Source organism: Synchiropus splendidus, chromosome 18 (genome assembly GCF_027744825.2).
Source record: "Synchiropus splendidus isolate RoL2022-P1 chromosome 18, RoL_Sspl_1.0, whole genome shotgun sequence".
In the NCBI taxonomy this organism is placed as follows: domain Eukaryota; kingdom Metazoa; phylum Chordata; class Actinopteri; order Syngnathiformes; family Callionymidae; genus Synchiropus; species Synchiropus splendidus.
Window position 1 is genome coordinate 13,629,709 of NC_071351.1, and position 13,875 is coordinate 13,643,583.

At 44.6% G+C, this 13,875-nt stretch overlaps 1 protein-coding gene across 1 annotated transcript in view; it reads right to left on the reverse strand.

The window, feature by feature from the left end:
- The window catches only part of plxnd1 (plexin D1), a 53,706-nt gene that overhangs the window by 24,078 nt on the left and 15,753 nt on the right, over positions 1–13,875 (reverse strand). The window contains exons 8-13 of the mRNA XM_053849120.1: positions 9,922–10,021; positions 8,316–8,414; positions 6,778–6,867; positions 6,515–6,620; positions 5,038–5,195; positions 1,181–1,326 (exon numbers count right to left, since the gene is read on the reverse strand). Coding sequence (XP_053705095.1) covers positions 1,181–1,326; positions 5,038–5,195; positions 6,515–6,620; positions 6,778–6,867; positions 8,316–8,414; positions 9,922–10,021 — 699 coding nt within the window. The remainder of the gene's footprint in view (positions 1–1,180; positions 1,327–5,037; positions 5,196–6,514; positions 6,621–6,777; positions 6,868–8,315; positions 8,415–9,921; positions 10,022–13,875) is intronic.

Consider the following 13,875-nt stretch of genomic DNA (forward strand, 5'->3'; position numbering starts at 1 on the left):
ACGCGGACAAACGCTCTGACATGTTATGATTTCTCCCCACCGTGTTCTGAATGGAGGGTGCGCTTTGTTATTATAAACACCGGCGACTGGAGCCAATGAGGAGCGGCCGTGCGAGATTAGATGGCGTCTCCGATGAAATATGACTCCTTGTTTTGCAGACTGTGTGGTGCAGAAGAATGCGTCAGGCGGCGGGAGTGACAGGTAAGACCTGCAGGTCACCCCTGCGCTGGTCTTTAAATAATGATCGGCTTCACTGGAGCACAACCAGATAAATAGTTCCATTCATTGGAACATCACAGATACCGGGATGGAAGTTGGACTTGTAATTGTAAAGTTACTGTTCTGCCGGTGTCAAAGCCGGGTCTTGCTGTCTCCATGGTGACAGTGTGATGGTCCCTGTGCAGCAGAGGAATGGCGATGGAGTCATTTCAAATGAGAAGTGTGCTGCATAATAATTTTAGCGCAAATAGCCCTCATGAATACATGAAAACTCAACCGTAGACATGCTAATTTCAAGACATGAAAGAGGCGACAAACAATGACGATGGTGCAGGAGAGGGTGACAAAGGTCGTGGTAAAATTTAGATAAAATATATGTGGCTTTGATCTTTAAAATAACCGGATGGTTTTGATATGTAAAATGCAAAGTCTATTTTAATATCATCTGCATAGCTAGAAACCTTGGTCTTGCTTGGTTGCTGTTCTGTTTTTATTGAATCATTACAACTATTTTTTATTATTTTTTACCATAAAAACAGCCAATATTCTTTTGACTGAAATCCCTGCATGACAGTCCTTTTTTGAATATTGAAATGAATCATTTTTCTGATTGAAGCAATACTATTATCGCATCAAATTATATTAATTTTTAATCCCAAAATACCCCCCGAGGATTTCTAATCGCCAGTTTATGAACAGAAGAGAGAAATAAACAAATATCCACGCTGCTCTCGCGTCTCTTTGTTGTTGTCTTTGGAGCTCAGGTGTCAAACAGCTTTCAGAACTAAGATGTAGCGAAATTCCTTTTCGGTTAATTAACCACGACAATTCTTCCAGTTACTTCTTCTCCTGTCTGTCATGTAGCCGACCACCCGCCTGCAGAGTCGCCTTCAACAGTCACAACACAATTGTTGCTCCTTTAAAACAGTGAAAACAGGTTCAATATTGGAGGAGCACTTACTCGACGGAGACGGTGTACATTTCAGGCAGGATGGTACACGGTGCGTCTCCAATGGAGACTTTTACAGCTTCTGCTCTGCGGCCCAGGTTCCTGCCCTGCACTGTCAGATGGGTGCCGCCTTCCACCGGACCCCTCAGGGGGAAGATCTGAAGAGAAAAATGACAGTACAAACATGGTGAAACTGCAACTAATAAAGACCCTCCGCCACGTTCAATGAGTGGAAAGATAGAATCTAAGATTAAGAGTTGTGTCACTGATGAAGGCAGATACGGACAAGCAGTTACTCGTCTTCTGCCTGAGATCTAATTGTACGGACACACGCTTCAGGTAGCACGCACAGACATGAACACAAAAGGAGGCTCTTAGCGGTGCAAGTCAGGGAATCGTCAGCCTCTCATCCTCTCCAGCACATGCAAATAAAGAGCAGGCTAAGAGCCCCCTTCACATCCCACAAGAGACTGAGAGAGTGCGAGAGAGGCGAGGTGGAGAGCCGAGCAGATTGGTGTACGAGTGGGGAGGCAATTTTGGGAACTCGGTGTCGAGGGGAGAGGGAATGCTGATGGTGGTGGTGGTGCGAGAGCACAGCTTAGCAGGGGAATTAATGCATGTCACTCTTCCTTTTCATCTATTTAAATGAGTGCGTTGTCAAATTCCTGCCTGCTATTGCTACGTTTTTTTGGGGAGACACATGCATTCCAACACTTCAGTGGTGTTGGGGAACAGTCGGGTAAGAAACAAGCCATGGCCTCTGCCATCAGTTTGGAGGCAGTCTGTCAGATATCCAAGGCAATCTACTCAGTCAGAGCTTCTACCAATAACTCGAGAGCAGTCAGCATGACCACCTGATTGGTTTTTCCTCTGGTGTTATCAGATACAGAGATCGAAAGATGGAGTTCAAGTCTGAATACAATATTCAGCAGAAGCAGTAATGAGATGGTAAAGTCTTTCTGTTGCGTTTCAAAGAAAAATAATTATCAATGGGAGTCATGGATGACTGTGACTCATCCGGCTTGTCAGAGAGCTAGCTCCGTATAAACAGCTATAGCTTGTCTATGTTATGCATCTTTCACGATGTAATTTCACGATATCATTCTAGGACCACATGACACTCCGAAGTTGTTCCTGACTGTAAGGAACAACCAACTACCAATATATATTTTAGTCATGTGACTTCTCTCCACCAGCTCAGGGACCAGCTTATAGTTGAGCCGAATCATCAGTTCACTTTACCGCATCGACAGCTCCCTTTCCTCAGCACATACACGCTCATTGTTCATCAATTTGGATCCCATCAACACAATCGTGTAGATGTTTGTAGCCCTGACAACACAAGGTGGCTGTAATTAATTCTTGATACATGAGTTGCCTTAAGAGCTTTCAATTTAGCAGATAATATATGAGTCTGCAGCTCGCTCGCCGCCGCGGGTCCCTGAACAGCTGCTTTGTCGGCCTCACTGTTGGGCTGGAGAAATGACACGCAACCTGAATGTTTGCAGTTGAAGAGTGTTTATTTTAATATCATCTGATGGAGGCTAAAAGCATCGGCCGATGTCTGCAACCAAACAGATGTTCCTGTGGTTGAATTAGGCTTGTAGATTTAAGGGTGACCACCCAGTGTTTACCCAGAGCACATGCTTGCCGCTGGTTTACAAAACCGCAGCCACATTTTTAGAGCCACATGTAATGTATTTTTACCACCTGAACGCATGTGCGAACACAAAATATGGCAATCAGACACGCCAAAGCCCCCGGACCCCAGCTGAAGTTATTTATTATCGCCGTGCGTCTTAGATCATCAGGAGTGTCTCGGCGGTGTTGACAGCAACATCAGCTGGCATGCTGTTCATTTACACCTCTTACAAGTCTCGCAGTCTTGATATAAGGCACGAAGACTGCAGAGCCTTCAGGGAGATCACAGAGTGTGTCTGAGCGAAAACCACCAGGAGGACTTAGGGATCTATGTAATGCATCTGACGACAAAATGAGCTCACATATTTCTCAAGTATTGTACTCGCAGCTGTAAAACCCGAACTAAAGGACCCATGGCTAATAAAAACCATGTGCTCCCTTCTGCAAGGGCTTCACTTCGCATCGCCAGCTGACAAGTACACTCCAAATATTTTATCTGAAGGGGGCTGTGAAGATGAAGTTTCATTTGGCGCCCCCTTTTCATTGACAAAGGAGTCACAAAAACGCTGTTATTTTCATTGTTTTTTCAAACTCGGATTTCTCAAGTTTGAGTGACCCTTCTTTCATCCTCCATGACTCCAATCAAGAAGGACAAAAACAGGAAAGGGTTTCTCACCATTCTACTCCCTTTTCCACCCGTTCTCAGTCCAGCTACCTCACCACCCCCCTCAACTATTTTCGTCTCTCTGTCTTCCTTCTTCCTTTCATGTCATGGATAAACTATGTTTGGTACATCCTGTTTCGGGTGCCCAAGATGTCGCAATCAATGCGGTTTGTTTCTGCCCACACAGAGCAAAATAAAAAAGCCTGCAGATAACAAACGTCTCTATTGTCTTATGTCAACATATGAAATTAGAAGCATTTTTTATCAAGAAGTTAAGGCGGAACAAAACCTCCACCTACGTCAGTGATGGTGATTTTCAACGACAAAGCATGCAGCGTGTTCCGAACAAAGAGCTGATGTGAAGCGAATACTCATGGACGCTTGATCTTTTCCCAAGCACTTGGGCTTTAACCCCTCGGCACTCTGTGGGAAAAGAGGGCTTCCAAAGTGTTGCATCACACCGCACGTAACCGCAGCCCCGCACGAATTCTGCAGCCGCCGTCCTCCTGAGACGCAAGGTAGTTGTGTGCTGCAACAATGCCCCCCACCCCGCCCCCCCCCCACATCTGAGTCCGGCTAACTTCAGTCACTCTCACAGAGCATCCTGTTAGTCACAGTGTGCTGACAGCTACAAAGAATGAGGGATAATCATGAATGCTTCAATATGGGCTGTTTGTTTGTTAGATGTGAGTCCGTGTGTGTCTCTGCTTGTGTGTGCGCGGGAGAGAGAGAGAGATAGTGGGAGAAAGAGAGGGAGCTGGCTGGGCTTTGTTCTGTTTGCTTATTCTCCTGGGCAGCCCAGGTTTTATCTACAGGAAGTTCAGGCCGACTGGGTCTCATGTGAGCCATGCTTCCCATGACCGCCTGCCGAGCACGGCCCGATAGAAGGTGCAGCGGCGGCAGAAATGACTTGAGGGATGAGAACCAGGAAACACTCCCATTACACTCGGACAATCAAATGAATATCATTATGAAAATGAAGTCCATGAGCTACTTTTTAATTATGATGAACCTCGTGATGAATGGCTGCTGGAGAAAATGAATACAATAGACCGTGCTGAAAACATTCCTGGACCGTCCGGAGGAACCGGGTCTGGCTGATGAGGCGGTTTTCGAACAAGACGTCTGGTTGAAGCTAATTGCGTTCGCGGTATCTTTCCGACCATCACTGAGTAAGTCAGCGGGAAATGAAGGGGACAAACTACTGTCCATCACAGGGAGCGCCCAAGTGTTCGGCGAGTGCTTGGACTGGATCTCCTCCAGGCAGACAAGCCACATTCTGACATGGGAACTCTCATTTAAGTAGTCATTTCCATTATTATTGTTATAAGCCTTCACTTCTTGTATCACAGCTCGACCACAGTCAGAACCCATTTGAACATAAACAGTTTTGTACGTGTGGTTTTCCACATGCTGCGGTCACCAACCCTAATCTCTGGCTTTGATTCGCCTGAAGTGGAGCCAGATGCAGATGACTTGACGACGGACCCGCGACATGACATTCCAGCCTGGAGGCTAAAAGTGATAAAGGCGGAAGCGTGTTTATTCTAAGAACATGTTCTACCTTGTGGATCTCTGGAGCTGGACATTGATCCTTAATGAGCTGGCAGTCGTCCCTCAGCCTACAGCTGTTATCACACCACCCACAAAGGTGTCCTCTGTCTTCCCGTCCCCAGCACTGTGAGCAGTCCGTGCTCCCCACGCCGCAGTTGTACACCTCCACTGCATTGAGACAAGAAGACAAATGGTCAGTGGAACATCTCCCTCAAACCGGTTACATTTTAAAAGTAAACAGAAACAGAATCACATGCGAAAGTGAAACAACAAAACCATGTGGTCTTCAAAAAGAAAGAGAAGAACAAAGTAAATAAATATTCTTTGGTAATCGCAGCGTAAACAGTCATTATCTGAGCTGATCTTCAAATGTGCACCGGAGGCTCTGAAACAAGGGGAAAGTTTCTTCTCTCTGAATTCCGTAGCTACAACAAACAGCACTCCTAAATGTGATTTTCTGTTTCACTTGCAATTTTTATATGAACCATATGGGACGCCTTCACTGAACCAGTGTAAGCAGTCGCAGAATGATGCATTCATGGCTACGAAAATAGCCCCGGAAACAAAAGAGCGCGCAAAAGGAACGGCTGAGAACAAAGACAGCAAGGAAACAGATGATTATGTTCTTGTTCCAAAAGTGCCTCCCAGTTTGAAGTCCCATTTGTACCACTGCATGTGCATCTGTGCCGGGGCACGTCTCCGCTCCGCTGATAAACTGCGTGTCTTTTGAAAATTTGATGACGCTGCATGTTATAAAGCAATCACTGTGTCTGTTAGCAGCGCGAGAGTCTGGCGGTGGCTCGGGGGGGAGTCGTTCACATGGTCAACACATGGTCAGCTAATGCCGCATCTGGACATGAGATAAGCAACTCTGGCTCCAAGTGGAGCTGAACAGCTCATCAGCCAATGGCTGCCATTGCAACGGTTGTCATGGAACTCAAAAAGCACCTGAGACAATAGAATGGACCTCTTCTGCCATTATGAGCAGGAAGTGACAATACACTAGACAAGAGGCTGCTGTGGAATGATGTGCTGTGAGACACCATTACCAAGACAGCTGATCTTTCCGCGGCCTCTTTGGCAGAACGTTTATTTCTCTCTGGGTTTAACGGATTCCTGACGGGCGGAGAGACACAAAGACAATTTCATTTTGAGAGCAAAGGTGGCAGTTGTTTCAAATTCTTATATTTGCAACCAATTATGTGGGAACACACGAGTGCAGAGCAATTTCAGTTAAGTGGGAGGTAATTTGCTTTTTCTGCTCTTGTCTTAAAACACAGTGCTGCAGAGCTGCATCATATTAACCGGCGAATATATTGAATATGAGCACACTTTTCAGTGGCCTTCAGAAACAAGACTATTGCCAACCATTCTAGCAATATTTCAAGTCTCAATCATGAAGCAGGCTGATACCAAACATCAATTGTGGTTATACACCTGTGAGCACCCCACTGGTGTCTCCCTCCCAATCTAACTTCTCAGCTTACCTTCTATTGGCTGCGGGCTGTCGACGAAAACGTTACGGCGATCACCAAAGTCCCCAAGTCTTCTCAAGTTGAGGTGATAAATCTGGCTCATCTGACTGGTGGAAAGCTATAAAAAAAAAACAGAGAAGCCGACCTTTAGATCCAGAGCCCTTCATTTTGTCTTCACATCCACTTTCTCACTCTCCGCTTGCTCCGGCTAATAGCAGGTTCTCAGACAACTGATAAACAGAGATTATTTCTGCTAGGTAATTTTCTGCACTTACTGTCACTCCGCTGCACTTGACTGTGGAGCCGTTCAGCCATGTGGCGGCGTATCGCTGCTCCGTCCCAAAGTCGCACTCCAGTTTAGCTCCCTGCCAAACGGAACGCTAATTTTAAAACAATATTCCGAATCTCTGTCAAAGCACGCCTGGTAACAACCCGCAGTCACGAAAGAGTTACAAGCAGGAAACCCAAATCACTCATCCAAATTGTCCCTGCCAGGAAAAGACGAGATGCATTCAAGATTCATATTCATAAACATCTGGACTCCCAGGCCTCTTGCAAGTCATCTGGGAACGAGGGTTATGAATATAAATACATTCTTGATACAACGGAGTCTCACTGAACCAAACAATGTGAGGGGAAGCGAGGTTTAAAACAAAAGCTGGATGATATAATTTGTCTGTGGAGTTTTAATTTCATCTGTGTACGCAGGGCTTTACTCCTCTTGGCATCCTGCAGGCGCTTCTTACAGGAATCAAACAGAATGAAAGGCTCTCCGGAACCATCGCTGTGACATCATCCGTCTGTTGCTGTGTTGTTTAGAACACCACATTCAAATCCCTGATTCCTGCTTCAGTTGCAGGCACACAGCATTTTGTTCCAGTGAAACCAGGTGTTGAGCATAAACACATGGGAGGCTGGGATATTTCACCGCTGCTCCCTGACTTTAAGAAACTGACCACTGCAGACTGGTGGCGGAATATGTTGCAAACCATCTTACCAGTGCTTGCATATCATCATGGGGCAAATAGTTAAGTAGTTAGTTAGGCTGAGGTTGATCGAGATTATATTTGAGTGACGTAAACTTTGATCAAATTAATTTAAATTCATTTTGGATTTTTTTTTTCTGGCCTTCATAAAGACATTATTCATTGTCTTCGGCGCCTAAGAGCAGCATGACTGACCTATGATGGTCGGAACACCCCGAGGACGTAAGTGCGTGTTTGTATGTATGTGACTCCAAGTCTGTCACCATGGCAACGCACTGGGAGAGGGCTGAAAAGGGCAGCAAGGGTTATACGTGTGACTGACCACGCCTGGCAACTCGCAGGCATTTTTTTTTTGAGGATCCTTGTCAGGTCCTTATCAGCGATGCAGCATCAGCATCCGACACGCTCAGCCTGGATTAAGCATGAGAATAAGGATTTGAAAAAAGCAATATGAAAGTCGATCTGTATTCTAAATGACGGCGGCGGCGGCGGGTTTGCTGCCTCAGATCTCCTCACATTGTCTACTCTGCTGACGAAGAAACACCTCAGCTCGTCGGATTCCACGGCAACGGTGGGAGCCAACAGCTGAGGGGGCCAGCCACATAAGCACAAAGATGCTCCTCCATTTTTCAACCTCTCCAAAACATCTCGTTCCTCACGTTTTTCTTTTTCATTGACTGCAAACGTGGCCGACAAATACCCATCTGTGCTTGACTGTGCTCGAAGCAAGGACGCCATATGCTTCTGGTTTACTACAATCATTTTCACAACATGCATTTTGGACACGCTCCAAGTCTGACTCCCCGGTAGGAGGCTGTCTGACGTACCTCCTGGAAGTTGCTGAGGGACAAGATGAAGTCTTGGGCCATTCCTGACGGCGAAGGAGGAACGTCTGTGGCCACCACGCTGGGGCAGGAAGCTGCGTTCTGGGTCAGGGTGGGAGGAAGTGACATATTTGAGCAATAAAAGAAACATAACAATGGCTCCCCACGTGTGTCGGTCAACCAAAATACCCATCCTGTTTATACGAAGGAGGAGGAAATGAGAGGGTGAAGTCTCGCTCTGAAGGAAGCAACAATAGCTTCAAATAGAAATGGAGGATTAGGAAAACAGACCCGCCGGACACTCGGCAGGGGAGGAAACCCCAACTTCTCAATAGCCTAACTCACACAACCTTAATGGAACGGCGCAGTTCAAAAGTCACATAAAAGTTTGATGTATGCTTATTTTGTCTGAAAACACCTTGTCTCATGCTGAGTAATAGGTTTGCACTGTAAAAGGAGATTCATGGACTGGCTTCTGGTTTTCTAGTGGGGGGTTCGTGTCCATCTTTAAAAAAAAACAGATAAGGAAACAGCTGCGGAGCACTTAAGGAGAATCTTCAGCTGAAGATCAAGTTCCGTCCTTACTGTTCACGCCACTGGAGGACGGGAATCATGCAGGTTTGCAAGTTAATGCTAACTAGCCGCGGCGTTAGAGTAGGCTGACAAAAACACCCAAATGCTTCAGTAAAGTGGGAGGATGGAATATAAGAAAATGAGAGGGTTAAGGAAGAATAACGTCAGCGACCGTTCTTCCTTAAGCTGGTCTTATTTTGATGACTGTTTTCAGGTTTGGTCATGACATATTGTCTCAGTTGTGATTCACGTCGGCCAGTGATGATAAACTCTGCGAGTGTGACTGAGAATGTTCATCTTTTCTGGTGTTCAGTGTTGGTTTGTTCTGATGTTTTAACCTGCATCCAGCAGGGTATTATCTGGAAGCACCGGACATCAGTGTCAGCTGACTAGCACCGTTACATACCCGGAGGCTGCACACAACGATCACGAGACCTGGATGGAAAAAACAACGGCCCTGAGAATTAATTCTTGTGTTTCAGTGGCTCCGAATGAATCATCAAAACGCTATGGAGAAGACTGCCAGGCTTTAATTGCTTTCAATTTCCCGGTTACACAGGCCTTTTAGGAGCGTTGGCCAAGTCTTTACTCACTTTGTTTGTTGTTGGGAGCAGCTTGTGCCCTCAGGGGTGTTTAGGTGGCCAGACATACATCTTCACAGTCCATTAGTGCAGTCGCCAGCTGTGCTTACAGTCGAATAATGTGTAAAGACGTCGATGAAATGTGGGTTTTTCTCGACTACGATTTTGGAATGACCAGAAGAGAGGCGACTGCATGCTTCATATTCTGACCGCCAAAGAGATCCAGGGCTTTAAAATGTCAGAATGGCCTGTAGGACTCTGTTAAATCAGAACCTCCGGAGGTTTTATGGCAGAGTATAACATTTCCGCACGCTGTCGAGGCATGTGTAACCTTCCACTGAATTACCGCATGAGACGTCTGGAAAAAAGATCTTACAAATGTTGAATCACAATGTCTGGACTGAGGCTGTCCGAGTTTGAGTCACACAATTGGGTTTGGGGAAGCTTGTGCTCACCTCCAGAATGTTGGGCTTCGACTCGTCTTTTGTGGAGACGCAGAGATGGTTCTCCTGGTCCCAGTAGCACTTCCACCTGGTGCTCAAGCAGCTCTGACATCTGACGAAAAAAACAACAAAATAAATTCCTCTTTAATGAATGCGACACACTCAGAGACGGAATTATTCATCGTTGTATGGATTTTAATAATAGTTTTAATTCACCCTGGATCAAACCTGCCGAGACACAACACGCTGCAGGAAAATAATTTTAATCTGAACTGACTTTTCAAGCTTCTTATTTGACTAAACAATGCAGCTCATTTACGAGAGTGTTGCACCATTTCATTTAACTCCTGATGTCACGAAGCAGCAGTTTAAAACACTGAACCCGTAGCTGTAAGTTTAAACTAATTCAGAGTGATGCAACACAGGTGGGTTAGATTCCTGTCTGCTCAGTCAACCAGCTAATGTGGGATGATCTCATGTATATGGTTGAGAGACTGAAGAGGGACCAGTCTGAGCAAGTCTGACAGCAACCTGTAGATGCCCCGATCTGTGCATGGTCTTCTGTCATGACCTGGTAAATAAACCTAGTTTTTTTAAGGCTCTTCCCAAAGGTAAGAAAACATCTTTGCATGTCAACGCTAAGGATGCATTTACCACCGCCACTTCCAAGTCATATAATGCACTGCGACACTTCAAGCCATCAGCACTGTCAACTTTTTTCCCCTACATTTTAACATCATCTCCATTTCTCCAGTCACATGTTCAATCACACAACACAATATTGTGACTTAGGTTGACAAAATTTAAACTGTATTCATTGCATATTTTAAGAGTATTGGAAAGAACCTAAAAGACTACGATACGCATCCTGATACTTGGGTCCCGATACAATGGTATCATGATATAGTGATGTATTGTGATATTTATCAACCAATAACATATTAGTAAAAAATAAAAGGGGAAATGTTCATTACTATTTGACTTTAAATATAGATTTTATCTATTTATTTATCCAATATCTTCTGCTTATATATAAAACAATATTTAAGTCAAATGCAGATCTTGAAATATTCTTCATATTCCTGCTATCAATGAAAACATGAGGAGCAGTCTGACAGCACAAAATTATACTTGTATTTTACTCCTAAACTATGAATTTTCACGTAAAAAAGAAGATGAAATTGATAGATTAAATCTGGATATTATATTAGAGGTCAAAGCATTGTGATATATATTGTCCTACTGATACTTTTTCACTCCTCTTGTCACTGATTTCCTGAAAAGTCTGTTTGCTAAGCGCTAACACAACAATTCTCTGGACCCGCCATTCATTTATTCAGCAACAAAGCACGAGACTTATCATTTATTCATACAAACAGATTCTCAGCGTTATCTGGACACAAATGCTTGATCCATTATTCATACCGTGACGACGAAATATTTTACAATGTATCACGTTAATTTATGAGCGAGTACAAGCAGAAATAAAAGAAGATTAGATAAACTATGATCAGCTATGATTCATGTGCAGGGATGAATCGAGGCAGCGACCCACAAGTTTCTATCTTTCACTTTATTATTGAGGTCAAATTAGCGTGTCACTTTTGATGCGTTTGAAGAGGATTCCTCTTCAGGCACATGGTTCAGTAGAAGTGGAAACACAAAGGTTATGGTTGGAGAAGAATTATTTTAATTGGGGAGAAGAAAGATTGCGTCCGTGTGGAAAGATAGTGGAGTGTGTGTGCCCTCCAGTAAGAGACAGATGTCCCACACTGGGATTAACAGTGTTGCTAGTTGATGCTGCGCCCTGAAGACAAAATATTTGTATGTTTGCGTGCTTAGATTACAAGCCCCTCAAGGCTGATCATCAGAAACTTTCCGCCGTCTGCTTGTAAATCACCAGCTAACACACGAGCACAGTGTTCATCATTAACTTCTCCTGCAGTTGACAAACACCCAGCAACTCAGACCACCCGAGTCCTGAGGACGACATACAGGCGCAAACATACACACTAAATACACAGTAGGCCTGACACTCTCAGGGCCCCTCGGTGGACACAGCGGTTAAACACACATGCTCAATCACATCTCTGTCAGCGAGAAATATGTTCAGAAGAAAAGATCACGTTCCTGAAGAGACATGGGAGCAAACAGACGGGCGGAATTTAGAAAAAAACAGAGGTGCCAAAACCTGAGACAGAAACAGCATGTGTGTTCGGAAGAGAGCCTGTGTGTTTGCGAGTGGGTGGTGGAGAGTGAGAGAAAGCCAGTGAGAGGGCAGGGTAAGTGGTGAGAGTGGAATGCCTCGCCATCGTCTGGTTGTCATTAACACTTTGCCTAGTGACCACTTATGGACGGACCACGGGAGAAATGCTTAAACACACAGCCACAGATGGACAAACTCTCACAGATTTCACGCACACCTGACATGCAGGAAAAGTGCACTTAAGCCCAGACTCTGGAAGCTTCGATCTGCTCAGTAAACACTTGAAAAACATTCACCTGGGTACAACAGATTTTCACCCATTCACCGTCAACTTCCAGGTAATATTCAAATGGAAAGGGACAATGTGCAGAAATAGTTTTCCAAATAAAGCACCCTCCCGTATAATGCCACAGTGCACCAGGTGTTCCGAACAACACTATTAGAAGGACACCCTCGCACGCATTGTGTGAAATAAAGCAGTATATGTGACACATCGCAGTCGATTTGTGCAGACCAGATGTGTCTCCTGCCCTGAAAGTGTTTTTGCCACCAAACCTGCTCAACTAGCCAATCTGGGAAGGGAAACAGTGGAGCATTTGCCGGAACATGTCTGCAGCCAAACGCAATACAACTGGGTGGGAAGTAGCCCAGGATTATTCTAGTTTCAATGTTTTATTCAACACAAGCGAGGCGCTAAAGCGAGACTCCAAAAAGTGCAACATTGTGATGTGTTTGAGTGACACAAAAAACAATGATGATACTAATGTTGTGACGCAAGAACAGGGGCAGTTTTGTTTCGAGAAGTGGTGGGTTATACTTTAGATTAAGCACTTGAAACGCACCTGCGATGCAAAGTTAAATACTTCTGCAAGTAGACCACTTCATGCCACCGTAGATCAAGCCACTCTGAATGAGCTGAAATTCAACCGAGGAATATGAGTCATTTACATGTGATAGTATTGGTTTGCATTCGCTGTTTTTCTTTATTTCTTTGCCTCTCTCGGGTAAAGTGCTCATCTGGGATGATGCGTTCATGGGTGTCGGGATTTTCAATGCTACTGGAAATATCGACGAAAAATAAATAAAAATGATCTGGACAATGTGTCATTGCTTAAGAAGCCACAAAAGGTCCATGGTGTGTAAAGAGGAAAACCTCCAACAACTATCCAGGAAAAATGTGCCTGGTTAAAAAAGTGTAATAACCCTGTTCTTCCACTAGGGAAGTCAAGTCAAAGAGGGCTGGATCAATTCTGTCATTGAAGATTGGAAACCACCACCTAGCTGTATGTCATTCTTAATACCAATCCTCTTAGAGAAATGTGCTTTACAATGATTCCAGTGTGACGCCTCCGTTCAAATGTCATTAAAGTGTAATTATACAGCTGCAAATGACATTTAAATCTTTCTCTAAAAAGGATAAGCGAGTGCTCCATTTCATAAGGCAATAAACAAAGACAGCTCTGGTTAAACACATTTCGGCAAATAGGATTTTAAGGATCTCTTCTGGGATTTTTGAATAAAACAGCTTGAAGAGATTAAATTCAGACGCACAAGAATAGCAGCTATGCAGTTCGCCGCCTGATGCTCATCCTGTGTGAATGGCACTTTGCTCATTATCACCTTCCAGAAACCATCATCTAATTTCACACTCCTGGACTCCAGCCAGCCGCGAGGCCACGCTCACATATTGGAATCAGTCTTGCACTTTATGTACCTGTGACTGCTGCGTTCACACCTTCAGAACGTTTTCAGGAAGAGAA